The sequence below is a fragment of the Barbatula barbatula genome (genome assembly GCF_947034865.1).
Source record: "Barbatula barbatula genome assembly, chromosome: 7".
In the NCBI taxonomy this organism is placed as follows: domain Eukaryota; kingdom Metazoa; phylum Chordata; class Actinopteri; order Cypriniformes; family Nemacheilidae; genus Barbatula; species Barbatula barbatula.
This window is the reverse complement of record NC_136770.1, coordinates 891,327-914,375: the sequence shown is the minus strand read 5'-3', so window position 1 is coordinate 914,375 and position 23,049 is coordinate 891,327. Positions and strand designations below refer to the sequence as shown.

At 41.7% G+C, this 23,049-nt stretch overlaps 1 protein-coding gene across 5 annotated transcripts; it reads right to left on the bottom strand.

Annotated features, from left to right (window-relative positions):
- Positions 1 to 510: 510 nt before the first annotated feature.
- On the bottom strand, positions 511 to 22,849 carry scn1lab (sodium channel, voltage-gated, type I like, alpha b; the record flags this gene model as incomplete). Of its 5 annotated transcripts, none has more annotated exons than XM_079461305.1 (26): positions 511 to 1,921; positions 2,036 to 2,306; positions 2,399 to 2,496; positions 2,677 to 2,818; positions 2,923 to 2,976; positions 3,598 to 3,879; positions 5,774 to 5,896; positions 5,993 to 6,166; positions 6,287 to 6,441; positions 7,064 to 7,196; positions 10,406 to 10,897; positions 11,275 to 11,631; positions 12,188 to 12,361; positions 13,317 to 13,555; positions 14,620 to 14,749; positions 14,838 to 15,188; positions 15,302 to 15,577; positions 16,836 to 17,042; positions 18,686 to 18,827; positions 18,963 to 19,026; positions 19,349 to 19,594; positions 20,816 to 20,907; positions 21,369 to 21,497; positions 21,607 to 21,687; positions 22,291 to 22,433; positions 22,580 to 22,849. In XM_079461305.1, 26 exons carry the CDS (start codon positions 22,847 to 22,849, stop codon positions 726 to 728), a joined length of 6,021 nt encoding a protein of 2,006 aa, XP_079317431.1. In that variant the 3' UTR covers positions 511 to 725. The 5 variants fall into 5 exon arrangements, with proteins under 5 accessions (XP_079317431.1, XP_079317430.1, XP_079317432.1 ...); XM_079461304.1 differs by having other exon boundaries at positions 14,850 to 15,188; XM_079461306.1 differs by having other exon boundaries at positions 14,901 to 15,188.
- Positions 22,850 to 23,049: the final 200 nt, after the last annotated feature.

Here is a 23,049-nt window from a genome sequence, read left to right as displayed (position 1 = left end):
CGCTAAATAAACGTGGTCCCGTCACAGGTGTTCTCATGACTAATGTTTAAGCTGATTCTGACTGTGCCCCCGTCCTTGAATTCATGGGGCCCGATTTGTAACAGGGCTCCCAATATACCCAACAGTATAAAGATGCATTTGGTGGCCCCCCTGCTCACTGACCCGGGGTGACGGTTTCCATTCGACCCCACCTGATGATCGCCCTGTTACAGACGTGCCCTTAAATGAAGTAATTTAGACAATCAAACCCATGAGTAGAAAAGTTCAACATGATAAAAAAATGAGCTAACAAAAATGTGCAGAAATATAATACGCCATTCATTAAGAAAGACACCAGTGGTAGCGGTTAGGGCTAGCTACCCATGATTATAACAGTTCCTCTCAGTCCTCGGGATTGTTTGACAACAGTCGAAACGAAAAGATAAACTCAGGCACCGCGCTTGCCATTTTCTTTCCTCTGGGATACAACATTCATACTCTTTTGAAGAGTGCATGCACGTGTTTGTCATTTTGACGCTGGCACTGTTGTCGAATGAATGCTTTCCGTGGACGCAACCTAAGGCTAGCTCGGTGCACGGACGCACACACAAACACGAACACACTCTGCCCCACACACACGCTCAGTTTGGCATTACTTCCAAAATCGCTGGAGGTGAACGACACCCCGCTGCTCTCTATCCGCCCTGTAAACAGTGTCTCTAAATTGAGAAAAAAACATCCATCGCTCATTTTTTTCTGTCCCCCGCGTCTTTTGCTTTGTCCTCCTTCTCTCTCCTTTCCTTCTCATATTTGTCCTTTTCCGATTTGGCCACGCTATTGTAGGATGGCGGAGAGGCGGAGGACGGAGTCATGTCCGTTTTCTCTGACGTTGAGTTCTCGTGAAACTTTCCGATGACGAGCACCTCCTTCTCTGGGATGGGCGCTACTCCGTCCTTGAGCCGTTGGCGGTATGCTTCCGAGGCCTTCTTTACCGTCTTCCTTATGCGGTAACGTCGGAAGGCCCTCTGTATGATTATGATGGACATCTCCTCTTGTTTGCGCCGAAGGGTCGTGGTGATGGGCTCGTAAGAGACTTTCGACGGATTGGAGGCCATGAATCGGTCCTCCATCTGTCCTCTCAGGGCATCCATCTCACCCTCCTCGCCCAGGACCCTCAGCGTGAAGGCGAACAGGATGTCAAGGCAGTGGATTCGATCGCCGCTCACCATGGGCAGGTCCATGGCTATTAGATGGATCTTGTTGGGTTTAGGGATGCGCAAGGGAGGATCCAGAACGTCCGCAAAGTCGGACAGCTTGTGGTACTCCACGAACTGCGTGGCTTTGGGGTCGAAGCGCTCCCAGACTTCGTAGAACATCTCAAAGTCATCCTCGCTCAGCGGCTCGGCGCTCTCCTCGGTGGCCACACTGAAGTTCTCCAGGATCACGGCGATGTACATGTTCACAACGATCAGGAAGCAGATGATTATGTAGCTGACGAAGAAGAAGATGCCAACCGAAGGGTTTCCGCAGTCGCCACGGTAAATGCTGCCTGGGTGCTCCGTTTCGCTGTTGCATTCAGGAGCCTGTTTGTTCAGAATGGGCGCCAGGAGGCCGTCCCATCCCGCGGAGGTGGTGATCTGGAACAAGCAGAGCATGGAGTTCCCAAACGTCTCGAAGTTAAACATGTCGTCGATCCCCGCCTCCCGCTTTACGTAGGCGAAGTTAGACATTCCGAAGATGGCGTAGATAAACATGACCAGGAAGAGGAGAAGGCCAATGTTGAACAAGGCAGGAAGTGACATCATCAAGGCAAACAGGAGAGTACGAATGCCTTTGGCTCCTTTGATGAGACGAAGAATGCGTCCGATTCTGGCCAGCCGAATGACTCGGAATAACGTTGGCGATACAAAGTATTTCTCGATAATGTCGGAGAGGAACATGCCTGGCGAAAAAAGACAAATGTTTACAAATGCTGCAACCTACTCTACACAGTTACGTAAAGGCAAGCTTTATTTTATGCATTGTTTTGTCCCAGAATGTTAATTAAAGCTCTTACCAACAATTGACAGAATCACCACCACAAAGTCGAAGACGTTCCAGCCGACGGTGAAGTAGTATTGCCGAAGGGAGATCATCTTGAGAATGCATTCTCCAGTAAAGAGGATGATGAAAACCAAGTTTATCCAGTACAAGATATCGTCCATTTTCTCCGTCTGGTCATCGGTTTCCACCATCATGGTCACCATGTTCAAGCAGATCAGGATCATAATGACAATGTCGAAGGCTTGTTTGGTGATGAAGTCAAAGACGAGACCTTGAAACTTGTTCTAGAGGATAGGAAGAAGGTAAAGATAAGGCGGCACAGTGAGAATTTGTCCGTGTTTAAAGTGAAGAAAAGCGTGAAGAGTGTTTATCGTACCGCAGGTCTGGGAATGGGCTTCTGGGGCTTCTTCGATCCAAGCTTCTTCATGGCATTGTAATATTTCTTCTGCTCTTCTGTCATGAAGATGTCCTGACCTCCAAGGTAAAGAGCAAAAACAGAAAACTGGTTACAACCACGGTTCTAAACACAAGCACAAATAGACCACATATTACATTACTTTCAATCTAAACAGAAAACATCAACAAGCCCAGGTCTTTGTACACACATGGAACAATATCGAGGCTTTATTAACGTGTATGTCGCCCTTATAATACTTATCTTCTTCTTCTGCTGGTTAAAGTTATCGATGATGACACCAATGAAGAGATTGAGGGTGAAGAAAGAGCCAAAGATGATAAAGATGACGAAGTACAGGTACATGTAAATGTTCGATTCATAGTCCGGCTGTTGCTCCAACTGTGAGTAGAAGGGAAAACAAGTTTTAGTAAAAGTAAAACATGCAGACACACAGCCCTTGCAATACATTTGACAAGTTTAATAAAAAGACGATAACCACTTACATTGCGAGAGTCCACGGCCGCATACATGATGTCCATCCATCCTTTAAACGTGGCCTTGTGGAAAGAGCAGAAATATTTACTATACACTATATGTAACTTTCACTCTTTCGCTGCATACAAAGCAACACAACTCTTTTTTTTAAATGTACCACAATAAATAACCCTAACATCATAAACATTATGTGGACCAAACTTCCTGTAGAGCTCCCGAAATGAAACAATAACTGTTAAGTAGTTTAATTTAATTTACATCAATGTATTACTATACATTTAATATAAAAGTAATTTTTATATTACCAATCTCTAGCCAGAACGATTGATAGATCTTTGAGACCGATACACACAACAGAAGTTAACTTGAATAGAATTCTTCATTTTTATCAAGGTTATTATTATTATTATAGTTTAATCAAAATAAAACTATTAAAATATGTCTAATTATTAATCATATTTCGCAATAATTATTTTACTAAAACTGAAATAAAAATGAATGAAACATAATATCAAGAAAAAAAAGAAAGAGGGACGTTCAGCAAAAATTAACAAGAGAACAAAGCCTCCGAATAATCAATGTTATATGTTATAAACATTATTTTATATTTATATTTTATATTATATTTTTATTGTGTTAACAAATGTAGTTTATATTTCTTTTCAGATTCTCGCTGTTCTCACCACTTGCAGTAGTGCCAGGTATCCGGCTCCCACATTATCGAAATTAATCTTCACGTTTTTCCAGTGTGCCGACATATTGTTTGCGATCAGGGACATGCATTCGGATTTGTTGTTGACCACGTCGATGGGAAACATCTTATCAGTGGTAATATTGATGCAGTGGTAGTATTTCCCAGCGAAAAGATTCACCCCCATGATGCTGAAGATCAGCCAGAAGATCAGACACACCAGCAGCACGTTCATGATGGAAGGAATGGCTCCCAGCAGAGCGTTCACCACAACCTGCAGAAAAACAAACACGTCACATCACACACACACACGTTCATCCTGAAGTCCAGCTACTGTATGTGAAGGAGAGCTAGAGAAACTGTAATTTACAGATCTATTTATGTCGGATGACTAAATCCTCTCCCGAGAATTTTTAAAGGTGAAGTTGACTTAGAAATAAAAATCTGTCATCATTTATTCACCCTTATGTGATTAAAAACCTGTAAATGTGGAACACAAAAGAAGATATTTTGATAAATGTCTCGATGGTTTTGTGTTCATACAATGGAAGTCAACAGGGTTTGTGTTTAATCATCCATGTCTTAAAAAACTTATTTTTAATATTCTACAGAAGAAAGAAGGTCACACAGGTTTGACATGAGAGTGAATAATTGAGGAAGTCATTTAAAGTTTGGGATGAACTATCCCTTTAAGCAGCTAATCATTGTTATAGCAATCCTACAAGACCATTGGCTTAATAAGTGTCAATAAAATAACTAAAACAAACAGTCTAGAGACCTTGTTCTTTAAACTCTACTATCTCTTTTATAATAAATAACCCCGGTCATTTATTATTCAATTATAATTCAACTGTCCATTGCACATATCTTCCAGGGGTGTATTACACATCAGTTTGAAAATGTGAAGGAAACAAAAATGAAAACAGAAAGAAAACCTTGTGAAGGCACGATGACGTCACAACATTTGTTTACTGCAAATGAAAAGAGACACATAACAGAGAAAGACATTTAAGGTCAAAGGCACAAACACAACAGCAACCACCACAGAATAATCAGATTAGATCAGAGAGAGTTTCCACGCATGCAGAGAGACATGCACACTACAGATCCAGATCTATAAACACTACATACATGTATATACTGTATAGATTTATTCAGCAACATGCAATGAGACTCTAATAATAACATGTAATATGAGACTCTAATATTACATAGAGCATCTTTAGGACAATGATGTTGTGTTCGCTCACGTGTAGAACATGTTGCTACATTTATATCTTCATTGGTTTTTTTGTGATGAAACGAATTATAACCAATGCGGATGATTTGTATGTTTATATACGTGATTACCAACATTCAGATGTGATTTAAATTTATAGTTTAACTTCTGTTTTTAACACGATGATCAACTTGTTAAAACCATTTATAAAAATGTAACATTTAAATACATTTTACTCCTTCCTTGCATTCAAAAGAAAACATCTCTTGATTTTCCAACAATAAATAACAATTTATTATAATAAATCAAATGTAAATAGATTATAGTAATAATAACGAATCTAATAAATAAATCAAATAATTAATGTAATAATAACTTAATTTTTAATCAAGGTTATTATAGTTTACTGAAACTTTAAAATTAAAATGTTTTTTTGGTTAAAATCAAATAAATTATTTTGGAAAAAAATAAAAAGGAATAAACTGAAATAAGTTTAAGCTGAGGCACTGCCATTTTTAACTGAAAATAAATAAAAACAGAACTAAAGCTAAAATTAATTTAAGAATAAATAAACAAATAAGTGACAAAAACAAACAAACAAAAAATATTAGTTCTAAACACCATGGGGTCAAGTTATTCTGTCCAACAATGAACGACAAACAAAAAGATAAAAATTCGAGTCTGAATATACAGCATGAAGTGTTTTTTGTATCAGTCTAAGTTTGATGCCTTTATAGTGATTTACTAAAAATGTGAAATTTGTTACACCGATATAAGTGGATCATTTCATACACTTCTTCTGTGCTTTTATGAGTACTGTAGGTTTAAGGTGATAGGTTTATGGTCACAGCTGTTTATCAGACACCTTGTTTTAAACGAATGTTGATCAATTAAAATGTCCTCTCCGATAAATGACACGATGTTCATTGCATATGTGTGCGTGTCTTACCCTCATTCCCTCGAAGCGTGACAAAGCTCTCAGAGGTCTAAGAGCACGCAGAGTTCTCAGGGACTTAATGGCAGTAAGTTCAGAGTAACCAAGTGCATTCGCTACCAGACTCACCAACGACACCTGCGAAACACACAAACACGCACGTGAGACACGTCAGTAAGCATTGAAGAGACGGCGTGGTCAGAGCAGCTCAGCGGTGACTCCATCACAACATACATCGACGATCAGAAAGTCCAGCCAGCACCAGGCGTTGGTGAAGTATTTGACGAAGCCGTACGCGACCCATTTCAGAAGCATCTCCAAAATAAAGATGTATGTGAAGACTTTATCGGCGTACTCCAACACCGTCTTGACCGTCTTGCGCTGCTCGATGTAAACGTCCTCAAAGGCCTGGACGCACACATCGTGACGTTGTATTAGGAACGTTTTACCAACAACATTGCAACTCGTACTTTAATCACATGGGAAGGTTGTGAGTGTACGGTATTGTGTGTGTGTGCGAACACTCACCAGCGCTCCACTGCTGAGTAAAATCATGAAGATGATGAAGGACTCGAACCAGTTGTGCTCTACAATGATGAAGCAGGTTTTCCTGAGAACCCACCAACTTTTCCAATTCCCCTTCTCGACATCCACCTGACAGCACTGAAATCTCATCACGCAGCCTGAGGAGGACGACGGAAAGATGATGTGATGAGAGCGGACGGCTCGAACAAAAAGTCAACGCTCCACAAGTCACAAAGTCACTTTTAAAGGATGCTCGAGTTATTTCATTGAAATGGGTCACAGTCTGAAATCAAGCTATAATGTGAGTCAAGGTTCAATAGTTTTTGCTACTGTACCTTTAAGAATCATTAGATTAGATTAGATTAGATTCAACTTTATTGTCATTACACATATACAAGTACAGTGTAACTAAATGTAGTTTAGGTCTAACCAGAAGTGCAGTTAGCAAGTGCAGGATATACAGTTAGAATAAATACAGAATATAAGTGGATCTTATATTACGAATCATTACGTTTCAGTGACCTACACCTGGCTTAACCTCTTCATATAATATATGGAAAAAGTGGAAAAGTGGAACATTTTGTTTTAACCATAATACATTATGTTAAATCTTATTTAAAAGAGCAAGAAGTCAACAATAAATAAAAATTCAATTTTTGTTTTGTTTTTACATACAATACATTGGTTCCCATAACATGGCCTAGATAAGGTGCGCTACTAAGTTATTAATGACAAAATTGTGCACTGATGACCGGTCCATTCTCGTGCACAAACACACACCTTCAGTAAAACAGCCCTCCGGGTCCAACGACTCCTCAGGCTCCAACTCGACAGACTCCGCCCCCTCTCCGGGAGGCCGGATATCCACCGTGCTTCCTTCTGAGGAACTGAGAACGTTGTCGATCGGCAGCTTCTGCACGGCAGCCACACAATCACACACAAGAAAGCAAACACGCGCCAGAGATTAGCGTTTATCGAACGGCGCTGACTCGGCCAAATTGCTTTTACTGTTATTCTCAATCTCATGCAGTTCAGATCCTTCAAAAGTACCTACAGGCCCGTGGATTTAAGCATTGATTCGATTGATTCGACCGATTTTCTAATTTGCAGCCAGGCATGAAGACAAACGTCTCTGGCGTGACTCTATAATCTCACAGTCGGCTGTGGGTACATTTGATGTGCCTTCATTCCATCCTCATGCATGTTTTTTTGTTTCTCAAGGTGCATTATTTTAACTCATCCAACCTTGTGATCTTGTCATCAAATGTCGAGTGCTTTTGAGTATTTTCACGTCCAGTGCAAAACGTCAACCCCTTACCTCTCATCCCACCCCTTTCCGAAAAGAAATGATTTCGATTGGATAAACCCAATGCGTCTGTATTAAGGTGGTGCAGATTATCACGTGAGCCCGCCCCTTTGAGTGCAAACCCTTGATTGACATGAAAACACAGGCTGGAAGTCCATTCCGTTAAGCAGTGGTCAAGCTTCGGTCCGCCAGTCAGTTTGAAGAGGGGGGGGGGCCGCATTAGCTTAACTAACACCAGAGCCGCACGCTAAGTCTAAGACAGCATCTCAACAAAACGTCTCATTAACAATAACTACATTATTGAACACTCGAAGGGTCCTACAGGTACAGTATTCAATTTTCAAGTGAAGAAGAACCAGAGCATCTCGTCAAAGCAAAACGAATGTGTTTAATCGTATTGTTGGACATGTCTGAGGACGTTGGCTTGTGGGTAAGAACTATTGTTGCCATTATAATATGGTATTTCTGACCACAGTGTACCGCTCACCCAAACAGAATTCAGGGTGAAGTTACCGTGGAAAAGCTAAAATACCCCACAAATAGGGATGCTGTCATAAACTGAGCTTGAGCACTGGTTGCCGTGGCACCCAGCTAATGCGGCGCGGGGGAATGATGTAAGCATGCTGTGTGCACTTTCAGAATGTTCCAGAACGTTTGAATCACTATAGTAATGTAATGAAAGCTGAGCAACCCTGAACAGGAGCTTATTATTAAAAAATAAGCATTTCATTCAAAAAGATATTTTAGACACTGTATGATTGCTACTGCGTTCTAATTAGTTTTCTAATTTACTGACGTCCCATGTGTTTTCTGTTTCTAGTCTTTAAATCCGATGGGAACAGGTCTATAGTTTCATTTGCAACAATGCCATGTTATTTTAATATACGATATTTGATCATTTTACCTATTTCTATACTGTAACGTCATCTGTAAAGCTGCTGTAAAATTGTGAAAAACACTTGAAATGGATTGAATAGAAAAGTGTGTTTTGGAAAGAAATGGACAATTTTATTCCATACAAAGTGTTTGCAAGGCGAAGAAGTTCTGAACACCTTGTGTTTGTTTTATTTTAGGGCTGTCAAACCATTAATCGCATCCAGAATAGAAGTTTGTGTTTACGTGTGTCCGTGTATTGTGCATGTACATTTTGTATTTATAAATACACAAACATACACATAAATGAATATACAGTACGTTTAATACAATTTGAAGATGTATTATTTATATTTACCAATAAGTAAAATGACACATAAACGTTTATTCATTTTGATATTTTTCATAAATATATGCGTGCATGTGTATGTGTTTATAAACACAAAGTTAATGCACAGTATACAGACATATATTATGTCAACACAAACTTTTATTCTGGATGCAATTAATCGTTTGACAGCCCTATTTGACACAGAACATTACATGACACAAACGCAACTGGATCTAAATAACAATCTCTGCAGGTCAATAAAATACTTTCCGGTCTAGATTAAATACAACTAGACTGACTATTGCATCAGTTTAAAGTGCAATATATCACAGGCAGAAATAGGTCCAACTCGTAATTTTATAATAATAATCTGTTTTTAATTTGTCTTTAAAGAGAAACTACAGTAACCGCAAAGTGTACTGAAAGTCATCTTCTAATCATATCAATCCAAGATCAATAAGTGAATCTTTTAGATGGGAAGAGGCAGTTAAACTCGTGCCAAACTCTACAATGACTTTAATATCTGTCTTCAACTCACATCTGCGCACACACACACACACACACTTGCACACAACCGCAAGCTTTCTGAGTTTCTGCTTAGAGTTATTTTAGCTAATGTAACAGAAGGATGCTGGATGTCAAATGATGGTATTGCTCATTCCGTATGACTGCAAGTACTGTAAAGAAGTACTTCAGAAATACAAACTCATGTAAAAACAAAAGGCCGACAGCTGTCTCTCTTCGGTGCAAATGGGGGTTGCTCGAGGGGAAGGGCACAGGCATTGAGAAATGAAAAAACAAAAAAACAAAAGGGCAATCCGATCCAAAATAAAAGAGAGAGAGAGAATGAGAAAAGAGAGAGTCTGATTTAGATGACAGAGGCAGTCTCCGTGGTTAGTGTGCATGTGGAGGAAGATGAGTCTCTTACAGGGATCTCTCAGAGAAAACCCGGGGTTCGTCTGTCATAACGCTGCAATTACAGGTCACACACAGAAAGGAGATACACAACTTCACATAAACATGGATAAAAAAAAACGTCGGCAACTTCAACACACTCAACTAACTTCAATAAGATATAGAAACAGTTAGAAAAAGAGGAAAGAGATTAACAGGTTAAGCACAGTGATGTAGCCAGAGACACGCATGGAGATGATGCCTGAACACACACACGCACGCACACACAGTTTCACCCGGGGCATGGATGCTGCATTTTACCATTTCATAACAAGCTCATTCATAGCCTGCGATGCATGATGCCGAGTCTGCTCAGTTGGTCGTAAATAATTCACATTACAATGTCTGTGTGTGTGCGAGACAGCGTGTCTATGACAACACCCAAGATATACTGACATGTTGAGTAAACTCGACCTGCTACAGCGCCCGGAGATGTGACTTAACCGGACAAGGCCAACGTTACCACAAAGCAACACACACGCTCACACAAAATGGGCAGAAGATGATGTAATGGTACAGTACACAACCGAAACACAACTGCTCGACTCCTGACGGTCTACAAACACCTAAATGAATGAAATCGAACGTGATGTTACGTAGCGTCTCTCTGAAACAAAGACTGGTGAAAAAAAACTAAACAGACAGAGCACCGGCTTACCTCTTTACTGCCCTCCACGTCCGACGAATCGCTGCTAAAATCTTCCGTGTTGAGATTCTCAAAGTCCGACTCTCCCACCGCTATCGGCACGGTAACCGTCAGGCTGGGATTGTGTATGAACGACATGTAGTCGCCTTCCTCGATTCCGTACTTCACGTGACCCTCCACCCCGTTGCCGGGGGAGACGCAGCCTCCCTTCAGATAGTCTTTGGTGAGGTCGACGGCCACGGGAGCGTGATTGGAGAGGCAGTTCTCTTTGCTGTCGACGTGGAGGTCGTCGAGGGATTTCTCGTCGTCCAGGGCGCCGGGTTTGGCGGCGGATAGGCAGAGACGCTGGAGGAAGTGCCGGAGAGCGGATTTGACCAGCGCGATGCCTTTCTGTATTCTGCCCACGGCGATCTGCAGGTTGTTCATTTCGCTATCTTCGTCCGTGGCCGCCAGATTGTCTGCGCTGAAAGAGCTCAAGAGCAAGGCCAGGAAGAGGTTCAACACCTGCCGCACAAACACACAAAACAACACACACGGACACGCTCTGAGAATCAGCAAGGTCAACTATCACTAACATTCATCCGAATGATGTGTGCGCAAGTCTACATTCAGCTATTGAATCTACATTCATTTCACAGCTCATACATTTCATGGATCTAAATTACAGTCTCCTTTCAGTTTTTTCTCGCTAGAGCATTTTTAGGACTAAGTTGAGACTTAATTGAGAACTTCATCAAATCTCTTGATGTGAGAGCGATTATGTATTACTTGAAAATGATCAAAATCGTTGTGCCTGGGTCCAAATCTAAACCCAAAATCTGGTTGATAATAGTAATGTCATAAAACTCTCCACCATCGTCCGACTGCGCATTTGATCTTACCACCAGATTTCCAATGACCATGACCATCATGAAAACAATGAGACACATGCTCTGTCCAGCCACTTCCATACAGTCCCACATGGTCTCGATCCACTCGCCGCAGAGCACCCGGAACACGATCAGGAAAGAATGAAAGAAGTCGTCCATGTGCCAGCGCGGCAGCACGCAGTCCTCTGAGATCTTACAGACGCATTCACGGTAGCTCTTTCCAAACAGCTGCATCCCGACCACAGCGAAGATGAAGACGATGATGGCCAGGACGAGGGTCAGGTTCCCCAAAGCACCGACTGAGTTACCGATAATCTTTATCAGCATGTTCAGAGTGGGCCACGACTTTGCTAGTTTAAAGACTCGTAACTGACTCGAAGAGAGAGAGAAGACAATAAGATGTTATGGGGTTCCAGGTAACAAACTGCATTATACAAAGAGTTTTTGTTAATCAGAATGATCATTTTTACATACATCGTAATTCAAAGACGATTTAGTAGCGGCTCTAGCGTAGTGACGAAAGCTTTTCAAGATATGATGAAAAAAGGAATAATTTGGTTTTCCCTGGTTGTTGCTCAGGTACGTAAAGCCCTTCCTTACAGTATAGACTAATGGTCTCATGTTGGAGAAAATGCTTAACGTTTAAATTAATAAAAAGTGTTTTTACAGCGGCTAGTGTTTATTAAAAGTACATTTTGACAGAAGTGTGGTTTTCCCCAGTTGTTGTTTAAGTATGTTAAGTCGTTTTAGAAATTAAACTGGAAACTGATAGACCGACTTCTGACAACATCGGAAGTTCGTCACTACGCTTATCCATTAAGTTGCATTGGAGCCGAGTCGCATGAGTTACTGCTCAATATATCATTTGACATTTTTATCTTCAATGTGCAAACGGAGAAGCTGAAGAGCGGATGAGTTTACTCACCAATCTAAAAGAACGCAACACAGAAAGTCCCTCCACGTTGGCCAGACCCAACTCCATGAGACTCAGACTCACGATGATCCCGTCAAAGATGTTCCAGCCCTCCTGGAAGTAATAATACGGGTCGAGGGCGATCACCTTCAGACACATCTCTGCTGTGAAGATCCCAGTGAACACCTGCGCGCACACGCACATATCATCACAACATCAGTACTAAAAACAACCAGTGTTTCACTACATCATTATTGAAGACAAAAGAATTCACACTTACAATGTTATTGCAATATCTATAACATTTTGAAAAAATAAAAAATGTTACTGGTAAAATACAATTCTTATTTGGTTTATGTTGTGTTTCTATTTTTTAGGCCTATGAATCATATTCAAGAATTCAGTGTAGGGAAGTGGAGAAAGTTTCTAACCCTTGCAGCTTTTAAAGTGATGTTTCGTGCCACAATATAGCTGGATGGACAATAAACATGATCATTGATATTGTGTTAATACCACACCCATGATAATAATGTCAAAGTGAAATCCAAGCCTTAAAGGGATAGTTCACTCAAAAATGAAAATTCTGTCATCATTTGCTCACCCTCATATCCTTTCATACCTGTATTAATGACTTTGTTCTGATAAACACAGAAGAGAGTTCTGTGACATCATTGACTGCCATGAAATTAAATGCTAGTCAAAGGTACCCGAGAACCGTTTGTGTTCCTAAACTCAAAATACCTCACTTTGTGTTCAACAAGTTAAAAAATGTTGTACTACTATGGTAGTGGATGATGTCACAGAATGTTGTCACATCCTGAGGGTGAGAAAATGATGAATTTTCATATTTGAGTGTACTATCCCTTTAAGGCTTGGATTTCACTTTGACATTATTATCATGGTGTAGAACTGACACAATATCAATGATCATGTTTATTGTCCATCCAGAAATATTGTGACACCCTACTAAACACATGTGTGATTGTTTTTCTTTAATGTGCACTTACGATGTTGTAAACACATTGCATTGTGTATGTTTGACAATTATTTTTCTGATGTTTGATTGCATCAAACCTATGATTAATTGCAATATTTCATAAAAAGCCACAAAATCTGTGTTCCTAAAAACGACCCAACTTACCAAGTTTCCCACAGACAGCACGTGACTGAACTCTTTTGTCATGGGATAATGTTCCATAGCCATGAAGAGAGTGTTGAGGACAATACAGATGGTTATGGCCAGGTCTACAAATGGATCCATCACGACCATATTGACAATCTCCTTCACCTTCAGCCACTTCGGAGAGCAGTCCCAGATCATAAAACCGTTCGCAAACTTATACCAGCAGGGAGGACACTTCTGTCTCGACTCCTCCAGCTCTGTCAACATAATAAACAGTTGTTAACACTTTCATTACGGACGATACCCATTGGAACTTCATATGGAGTAAGCTTCCTTAAGCTATACATATTTGAGGGCTGCTTTAGGGTACAGGAGACATGAAGCTTTCATGTCACATGCAAAGAGAGCGTTTCCAACAAAATTATAAAAACAAAGCGCAAAAAACTGTGATAGTAGTGAACAACTAAATTTGGACGTACGATGACCTATTTCTCTATGGTGATGTCAATTTGAAACAAACAAATTCTGGGTCATGTGACCAAGAATAACATTCTATTATCTGAGGCTGTAAGGAAAACCACCAGCATTGTTTTTGAATGGGATTCAATAATGAAGCCTGGATGCTCTCATGACATTTCCACAATTAATGTTTAATGGGCGATGGAATATAAATCCACCTGAATGTTTGTCACACAATGAATGTTTACCGAAGGCTCATTTGTTTTGATTGAGCCGAGCTAAAACATCAGACATCAGAAACTGATATCACGTTACACGCTGGGTCCAAAATGAAGTTTATGACCCACTAACAAATTACAAAAACAAATAGAGAAAATTTGCTGTCAATTGTTTTTTTCCGCCCATAAAACTGTAAGTCACGTTATTTGATTTTATATGTGATGCAGTTGCCATAACAATGGAACTGACAGTCCATCCGCTCTGCCTGTCTTCTTTTTCACAACTTCAGCATCATAGAGCTCTCTCATAAAAACAATATAAAAGTTATGTTAAGTGTGAGCAGAATATGGGTTGTTGGTTTGTATGAATGATGTATTGCGTAATGGAAGAGGTTTAGTGCGTATATAATACAAAACAATGAATCTGAAGAAAGGTAATAGCTGCTTATTATTAGAAAATAAAAGTGTTTATACACCTTGTATGTACGTAAACTTGTTCCTTTAACCAAAGTAGGACCTTAAAATCACTAAATATTTACTCTTTAAATGGAAAGCAAATGGGAACTTTAAACTTTAAAATTCTCTTCTGGGTAAATCAGTAATGTTGAGATGTGTATGTTTGTGCAGTTGGAGTTTGTTCGAACCTTCCATAGTGTTGGTCAGAATGCTGGCCACGCTCAAAGCTCTTTTTCTGGCGACAGTGTCGTCTAGATAATCCGACGGCTGGTGTGATCCTGAACGTTTCTTACGAGCTTCAGACTCTGTGGTCGTACCCTATAGACAGAAACACACGAATGTTCATGCATTATTGTCGTGCCTGGAATGTGTAAAGGGTAATAAGGGTTTATGTTTAAATGTTAACTTTCATGTTAACCTCTGGTAACAAGCGCCCGATCGGTGATGTTGGCACAGACGTGCCACCCACCAAAGACACCACGCCGTTGCAGTCGACGGTGCAGTGCATCTTTCCATTGGCCGGCAGCATGATCCGAGGGGCGAGGCTGCAGTGACTGACAGCTGAGCTCCGCCTCTCCATGCATCGAGGTACAAAGAGCGATCCGCGTCGACTGTCGCTGTCCTCGAAGGTGCTGTGCTCGTCATCTGCAAAATCGTTCTCCGAGCCGAAGTCTCGTGCCCGGCCGCGGAAACTGAACAGACTCGCGCGGCTGTTTCTCCTCGGGGAGAAAAGAGAACCGCGGATGCTGAGGAGCGACTGAAACGAAAGAAAAAACACAATATACTTTCCAAAGTTGAAATATTTTGGGCAATTCTTTTAATTAAACAAACAACAGGTCCCACAATGCCTCAGGTCGAACAGGAAGTCACCTGATTTGGAGTGGAGCATTTTTTCTCATAGGAGAGCCGGTTAGCATCTATAGAGAAGCGAAAGCCGGGCCGTCTGATGCTGTCCTCTGATGCAGACTTATGAAACTTCTCCTGATCGGCTTTCTCTTCCTCCTCCCTCTGTTTTCTCTTCTTCCTCCGGTTCCGTCGCTCTTTTTCGCTCTTGGAGCTGAGTCTGGACCCACCAGAGGAGCTCTCCTCCGACAGGCCCCCCCTCCCGCTGTACTCCCCACTCTCTGTTGCTGCTGCCGCGGCAACCTGCCAACCAATCGCAGTGCAGGCACCGGTGTCAAGGGCAACCAGAGGTAGACTTAGTTCAAGCTCAAATAGCGAAAGCAAAATGAGACGGATAAACAGTGTGGACTGATGGAGGAAGATGGCTTTATGTGATAAGAGGAAATTACAGCGATTAGTCCCGTTTTATTCCGTTCTCAACAAAAAACATGAAGATTATATAAGCTTCATAGAACCAATCATAAATATGTCTGTCCATACTGTATATATATATATATACACTCTGTCTGTCTGTGTTTAGAAGTCTGTCTGTCTGTCTGTTTGCCTGTCTATGTATAAAAATATCTATTAATATCTGTCTGTCTGTCTGCCTATATCTAACTGACTGTCTGTCTGTCTTTCCGTCTATAACTAACTGTCTGTCTGTCTCTGTGTGTCAATATCTATATCTTACTAACTGTCTGTCTCTATCTATCTGCCTGTCCGTCTGTCTATATCTAAATCTATACTGACTGTCTTTCTGCCTGTCTGTGTTTAGAAGTCTGTCTGTCTGTTTGCCTGTCTATGTATACAAATATCTATTAATAATGTCTGTCTGCCTATATCTAACTAACTGACTGTCTGTCTGTCTCTGTGTGTCTATATCTATATCTTACTAACTTTCAGTAGGTCTGTCTCTATCTGTCTGTCTGTCTGTCTATATCTATATCTATATCCATATCCATATCCATATCCATATCCATATCCATATCCATATCCATATCTAACTGTCTGTCTGTCTGTCTCTATCTCTATCTCTATCTCTATCTCTATCTCTATCTCTATCTTTATCTTTATCTTTATCTTTATCTATATCTATATCTATATATATATATATATCTAACAGACTGTCTGTCTGTAACTAACTAAATGTCTGTCTATGTCTATATGTCTAACTGTCTGTCTGTCTGTCTGTCTCTATATCTAACTGACTGTCTTTCTTTCTTTCTATCTGTCTATCTATCTTTTTCTGAGTTAGTCTGACTCTTTTTCTCTTGTTTCTCATGTTTACCAGGAGAAAGGACACGCCCTAGCTCTCTCTCATTATCTGTCGGTTTCCATGGCGACAGGGCTGTGTATGTCGCAGCTATGGTGCTGAGGAACTTAAGAGATGATGAAGGCAGAAGAAAAGATCAAAGATCAGGAAACGAGTGTAGAATAATGATCAAAACTAAAATAACCAAAAAGAAATATTCATTTCCTGTAAATGAACACAGAAACTGTGGTCGGGGTTCTTGTGTACCTGTGCCTCCTCCTGTTGTCTCTTTAACTGTTCTAACATGGCTTGAAATTCCTCCTCCTTCTGTTGGGCCTCCTCTATAGTGGCCTGGTTTTGTTCATCGTACGCCATGGCCACCACAGCCAGAATGAGATTCACCAGATAGAAAGAGCCCAGGAAGATAACCAGTACAAAAAACACCATGTAGGGCTTTCCAGCTGCACGTAGGGTCTGCCAGAGACAGACACAATAACACGTACAGATTAAAAAACTGTATTAAAAACTGCTTTATAATGAAAAAATCTCATTGAGGTGTGGCCTAATGCATTTAAGAACGTAATGGCATGGTCTGGCCTTTAAAGAAGGATGCCAATGTGTGGTCTGATGTCTAACAAGATAAAGGATGTGGTCTAATGTCTTTGGTCTGATGCACACAAGAATGTGAGGGTGTGGCCTAGTGTTTACAGAAGGATGTTGGGGTGTGGTCTGGTGCAGATAATAATGTGAGGGCGTGGCCTAGTGTTTACAGAAGGATGTTGGGGTGTGGTCTGATGCACATAAGAATGTGAGGGCGTGGCCTAGTGTTTAAAGAAAGATGTTGGGGTGTGGTCTGGTGCAGATAATAATGTGAGGGTGTGGCCTAGTGTTTACAGAAGGATGTTGGGGTGTGGTCTGATGCACATAAGAATGTGAGGGCGTGGCCTAGTGTTTACAGAAAGATGTTGGCGTGTGGTCTGGTGCAGATAATAATGTGAGGGCGTGGCCTAGTGTTTACAGAAACATGTTGGGGTGTGGTCTGATGCACATAAGAATGTGAGGGCGTGGCCTAGTGTTTACAGAAGGATGTCGGGGTGTGGTCTGATGCACATAAGAATGTGAGGGCGTGGCCTAGTGTTTAAAGAAAGATGTTGGGGTGTGGTCTGGTGCAGATAATAATGTGAGGGTGTGGCCTAGTGTTTACAGAAGGATGTTGGGGTGTGGTCTGATGCACATAAGAATGTGAGGGCGTGGCCTAGTGTTTACAGAAAGATGTTGGCGTGTGGTCTGGTGCAGATAATAATGTGAGGGCGTGGCCTAGTGTTTACAGAAACATGTTGGGGTGTGGTCTGATGCACATAAGAATGTGAGGGCGTGGCCTAGTGTTTACAGAAGGATGTTGGGGTGTGGTCTGATGCACACAAGAATGTGAGGGCGTGGCCTAGTGTTTACAGAAGGATGTTGGGGTGTGGTCTGATGCACATAAGAATGTGAGGGCGTGTGCTAGTGTTTACAGAAGGATGTTGGGGTGTGGTCTGATGCACATAAGAATGTGAGGGCGTGGCCTAGTGTTTACAGAAAGATGTTGGCGTGTGGTCTGGTGCAGATAATAATGTGAGGGCGTGGCCTAGTGTTTACAGAAGGATGTTGGGGTGTGGTCTGATGCACATAAGAATGTGAGGGCGTGGCCTAGTGTTTACAGAAGGATGTTGGGGTGTGGTCTGATGCATATAAGAATGTGAGGGTGTGGCCTAGTGTTTACAGAAGGATGTTGGGGTGTGGTCTGATGCACATAAGAATGTGAGGGCGTGGCCTAGTGTTTACAGAAGGATGTTGGGGTGTGGTCTGATGCATATAAGAATGTGAGGGCGTGGCCTAGTGTTTACAGAAGGATGTTGGGGTGTGGTCTGATGCACATAAGAATGTGAGGGCGTGGCCTAGTGTTTACAGAAGGATGTTGGGGTGTGGTCTGATGCACATAAGAATGTGAGGGCGTGGCCTAGTGTTTACAGAAGGATGTTGGGGCGTGGTCTCATACCTAAAAGTCGATAAAGGGCCTATATAAATATTTGGCCATGGACTAGAACATGGACAGTAAGGTGAGGAAAGAGCGATACCTGCTGGTACAGATTTTCCCAGAAGTCTTGTGTCATGAGTCTGAAGAGTGAAAGAAAGGCCCAGCTGAACGTATCGAAGCTTGTGTAGTCATAGTCAGGATTACGACCGGCTTTTATACAATAGTAGCCCTCTGGACACTGTCTGTAAGACCAGACAGAAATCATTATATACACGTATATAAATAAATGCAACATTCTTGAATCAATCAGATAAAAGTCATCGCTATAAAATATTTGTGTAAACTGAAATATCTTGCAAAATGTGAAAATGTCATACCCTGCATCGCTTGAATTTCCACAAAGCAAAGCATCTCTGCGGCCGGGGAGGTAATAATAATTGTCTAAATGAAAAGAAAATAAATGTAAAAAAACACAATAAAAGACAATTCCACACACACACACACACAAACACACACACATTTTCTACAGTAAGTTTCTAATTCAAGCCAGTCCTTCAGCTTGAAGGTAGTGTGTTGGTCTTAATTAAATTTAGCCTTTCAACATCACTGTCTGCGAGACAAACACACACAATCCTAAATGTGCTTGAAGCTCTGGATGATTCATTTTTCTTGGGCCAGTCGAGCTCATCTTACGCCCGTGAGGAACCGTAACTTCACACAGTATCTGAACACAGACACACACACAGAGAGAGTCTTCACTTACTGGTATCGCTAATGTACTCCGTCCAGTTGAAGGTGTAGTTGTGCAGCTCCGAGCCGAAGTTTAACAGGGCCGTGGTGTTTTCCGTGACATTCCCCAGCGGCCTCCTTACGCACTTTTGCCTCAAGTTTCCCATGAAGAGCTGCAGTCCAATCAAAGCAAACACGCTCAGACAGAAGACCGTCAGGATCATCACATCTGACAGCTTCTTCACCGATTGGATCAGAGCGCCGACGATGGTCTTCAGCCCTGAGGGACACGCAGCAGCGGTCACAAACGCTCACCGTACACAGTGTGAATATGCTACATGCACGATTACACAAAGCTATTTTTAAAAAGAGAGCCTGTTGCTATATTTAACATGTAGTGTTTCTTTCTCATTGAAAGTCAATATACTGTGTGTTTTTTTATTACGGCAGTATTTACTCAAGCCATTCTAAACGTGTTTAGTTTTTTTCTGTTTATAGTTGGAATCTGAAAAGGACATACTGTACATGATTTATATTCCAAAGCTCACAACAAACTATAAAATTCAAAAGTCAGACAAAAGTTCTGTATGAAAAATATTGATTTCAGTCTCATTCGCATCGGGATTCAGAACCGACATGTAAATATGCTGTCATAATTTATGTCAAAACTAATTATGCAAAACAAAATAGTTTCTTGCATGCGTATCAGTAACAAAAATTAAAAAGAGGAGCACATTAGTCATATCAACCACTTTTATATATAAGAACTGTGAAAAGAGTCCAAATGTTCCTTTTGTGCTCATGCGAAAACAGCACACACGTTTGAAATGACGTGAGGTGAATGACATTTCTGTATTTTTGTATAAATTATAAAAACATGAACTTTTCTTTTCAAATCAAAAGCTTTCGATGTGTAAAACACCAAAAGCTTTTAACACAACAGGCATTAAACAATAGTGTGTGTTAGTTGAATGAATGTTTGTGATGTTTGCGTATCAACAACATTAAAGCATGCAGTGTAGAAGCGTGAGTGCAAGTATTGTGTGTGCGTGTTTGCGTGTGTGTGCGCGTCACGGCAGCGTCCCGCCACACTTCACACACATGCACGCGCAGCACAGCATCTACGTAACAGACACAGGCGACACTGCGCATGCACATAAAACAGCAAACAGAGGAGAAGAGAAGAGCAGAGGGTCTCAGAGTCTCTATCTCAGGCTATAGGCTTTAGCAATGTCTCATGCAAAAAAAAACAACACAAATCATAAACGCCCAGTTGTCTATTTCCCAAGGCACGACGGGAGAGCTTTCCCGGGCGCGATGCTCTTTGGGAAATAACAGAGCAGAGCCGATATAAGGAAAACTAGAGAATGCGCTTCTCAAAGCCTGGAATCCCATTTTTTCACGGCCGGGAGGATTCCTGCTTTCTCTGAATGAGCGAGAAAGGCCAGCGGAGAAGGGGATGGAGTGAGCGAGAACTCGGATGGAGAGAGCTATCCCTCACCTGGAATCACCGATATAGTTTTGAGCGCTCGTAAAACCCTGAAGGTTCTCAGTGCTGAGACATTGCCCAGATCCACAAATTCTGTTACATATCTGTAGGGAGGGTTAGGGGGTCACACGCACACACAAAACACACGCACGCACATGTTAAGACGGGACAGGGCAGCAGAGGGATACGTCACACGGAGACACTCGCGTTTGCGCACACACGCATGCGCACGTCTACGTACACACACGCACACATCCCTTACCTGGGATGACCGAGATAGTTTTCAAAGCTCTGAGCACTCTGAAAGTGCGGAGAGCTGACACATTGCCTAGGTTTACAAACTCAGTTACATACCTGTAGGATCAAATAGAGAGTTACCACGTTGCACACGTGCTCCACACACACACACAACCCATTCACCCGCACTCCACAGCTCAGAAAACAATGTGTCCAAAGCTATCCGCTCTCAGTGCGGGTTCAGGAAGAACAAGTACTATCCAGTATCTCAAATGCTTTCATTTTCAAATCATGAAAATCGGAGACGTGTGAGCTCACAGATACTCACGCCATCAGGATGACGCTGAAATCCAACCAGTTCCAGGGGTCCCGCAGGAAAGTGAACTTCCCCACGCAGAAGCCCCGCGCCAGGATCTTAATGAGAGACTCGAACGTGTAGATCCCTGTGAATGTGTACCTGCACATACGCAAACAACGGCTCAACTATGCCACTCGAAAATGATTAAAAACACATGAATTTGTTCATTTATCGCGGGTTGGAAGGTTTTGCTAAAGATGCGACTTACTCCACATTCTTGGCCCATTCTGGGGGATTGCTGAGGGTCATGAAGGAGCAGTTGGTCAAGATTGTGCACATGATCACAAAACTGAACATCGTGAGAATCGGTCAAGGAATAACATTAATGACAAAAATTTACTTCTCAAATTATTATTTTTTAAAGATTTATTCTGGCCTCATTTACCTTTAGAAGAGGGGTGGGATCGAGAAAGGACCACGAGTGGGGATTCGAACTTTCTCAAAACTCTCAATTCTGTTGTTTAGAATTGATTTAATCTCAGAAAATCACACGCACAAAAACATATTTAAAGTCCCCGTGAACCGGAAGATGCGATCGTTTTTAGATGCATTTTAGAACAATTGTGGGCGTGGCTTTGTTCTTGTTTTGCGATTTGATTGGATGTTTAAAAAAAGCTGTTAAATATAAATTGAACTGGCAGCAGACTGACAGTTAACGGATTCTCCCCCCAAGACGTCTAACTTACATCATTTAAGATGAATAGTCATTACAGGAAGGAAGTGCATTTTCAGATTTTAACTAAATATTATGAGGGCACACGAATTTTAAGAAGCGAATGACCCACACATATAAACTATTTACAATAAACGCTGCAATATTAGCAAAATAAAGTGAAGCAGACTTTAGGACATTTTAATCAAATGTTTTAACCCTGTTACGACGCTTGCTCACATATGTTCAGGTGATAAAGGATATGAATGCACCAGGATCTTGATAGAGATTCTCCTCAAAGGATTGAAGGGGCTCAAAATGTACACGGCCGGCGTAGCGTTGAAGCGGAATATTGTTTTCCCGCGATTCAATACTATAAAGGTCTGAAACAAAGAAATAATGGATTGTGGTTACACCGCAAACCCTTTCCTCCACAACCTGTTTTTCAATCTGTTACAAAAGCCATTACGTAACTACACATTCGAAAGTCTAAAGCTTTCCTGGTATTTGTCCCGTGGGTTTCTCGTACATTTTGGTTGCTGTAGTAAGTGTCCAGGTCCTCCAGCGGGACGGACACGAACTCGGACGGAACATCGCCGTAGATGAAGGGCAGGGACTTGCCCGCCTCCAGATCGCTGTTGGGTTTGGGCCCGTTTTCGTCATCATCATCGGGCCGTCTCTCGCCTTTGGGCCGTTGGGCCGCCTCCTCTGCGATGCGACGCTCGATAGCAGCGAGAGACTCGGGCAGGAAGGGTCGGAAGCTGTCGGGTCCTGATGGAACGAGAAGCTGAGCAGCCATATTGACATCCTGCTCTGGTAGCTGCACCAGCTGATCTCAGGTCACTCTGGGAGCTGGAGGAGAGAAGTCACAACATCAATAGACATCATACAGCGGCACCAGGAGGAGGTTAAACCCTAGAATTGAGCCGTTCCTATACATGAAATAACAAACATGAATTTATCCACGTATTGATTGACATCTTGGTTGAGTGCCACAGA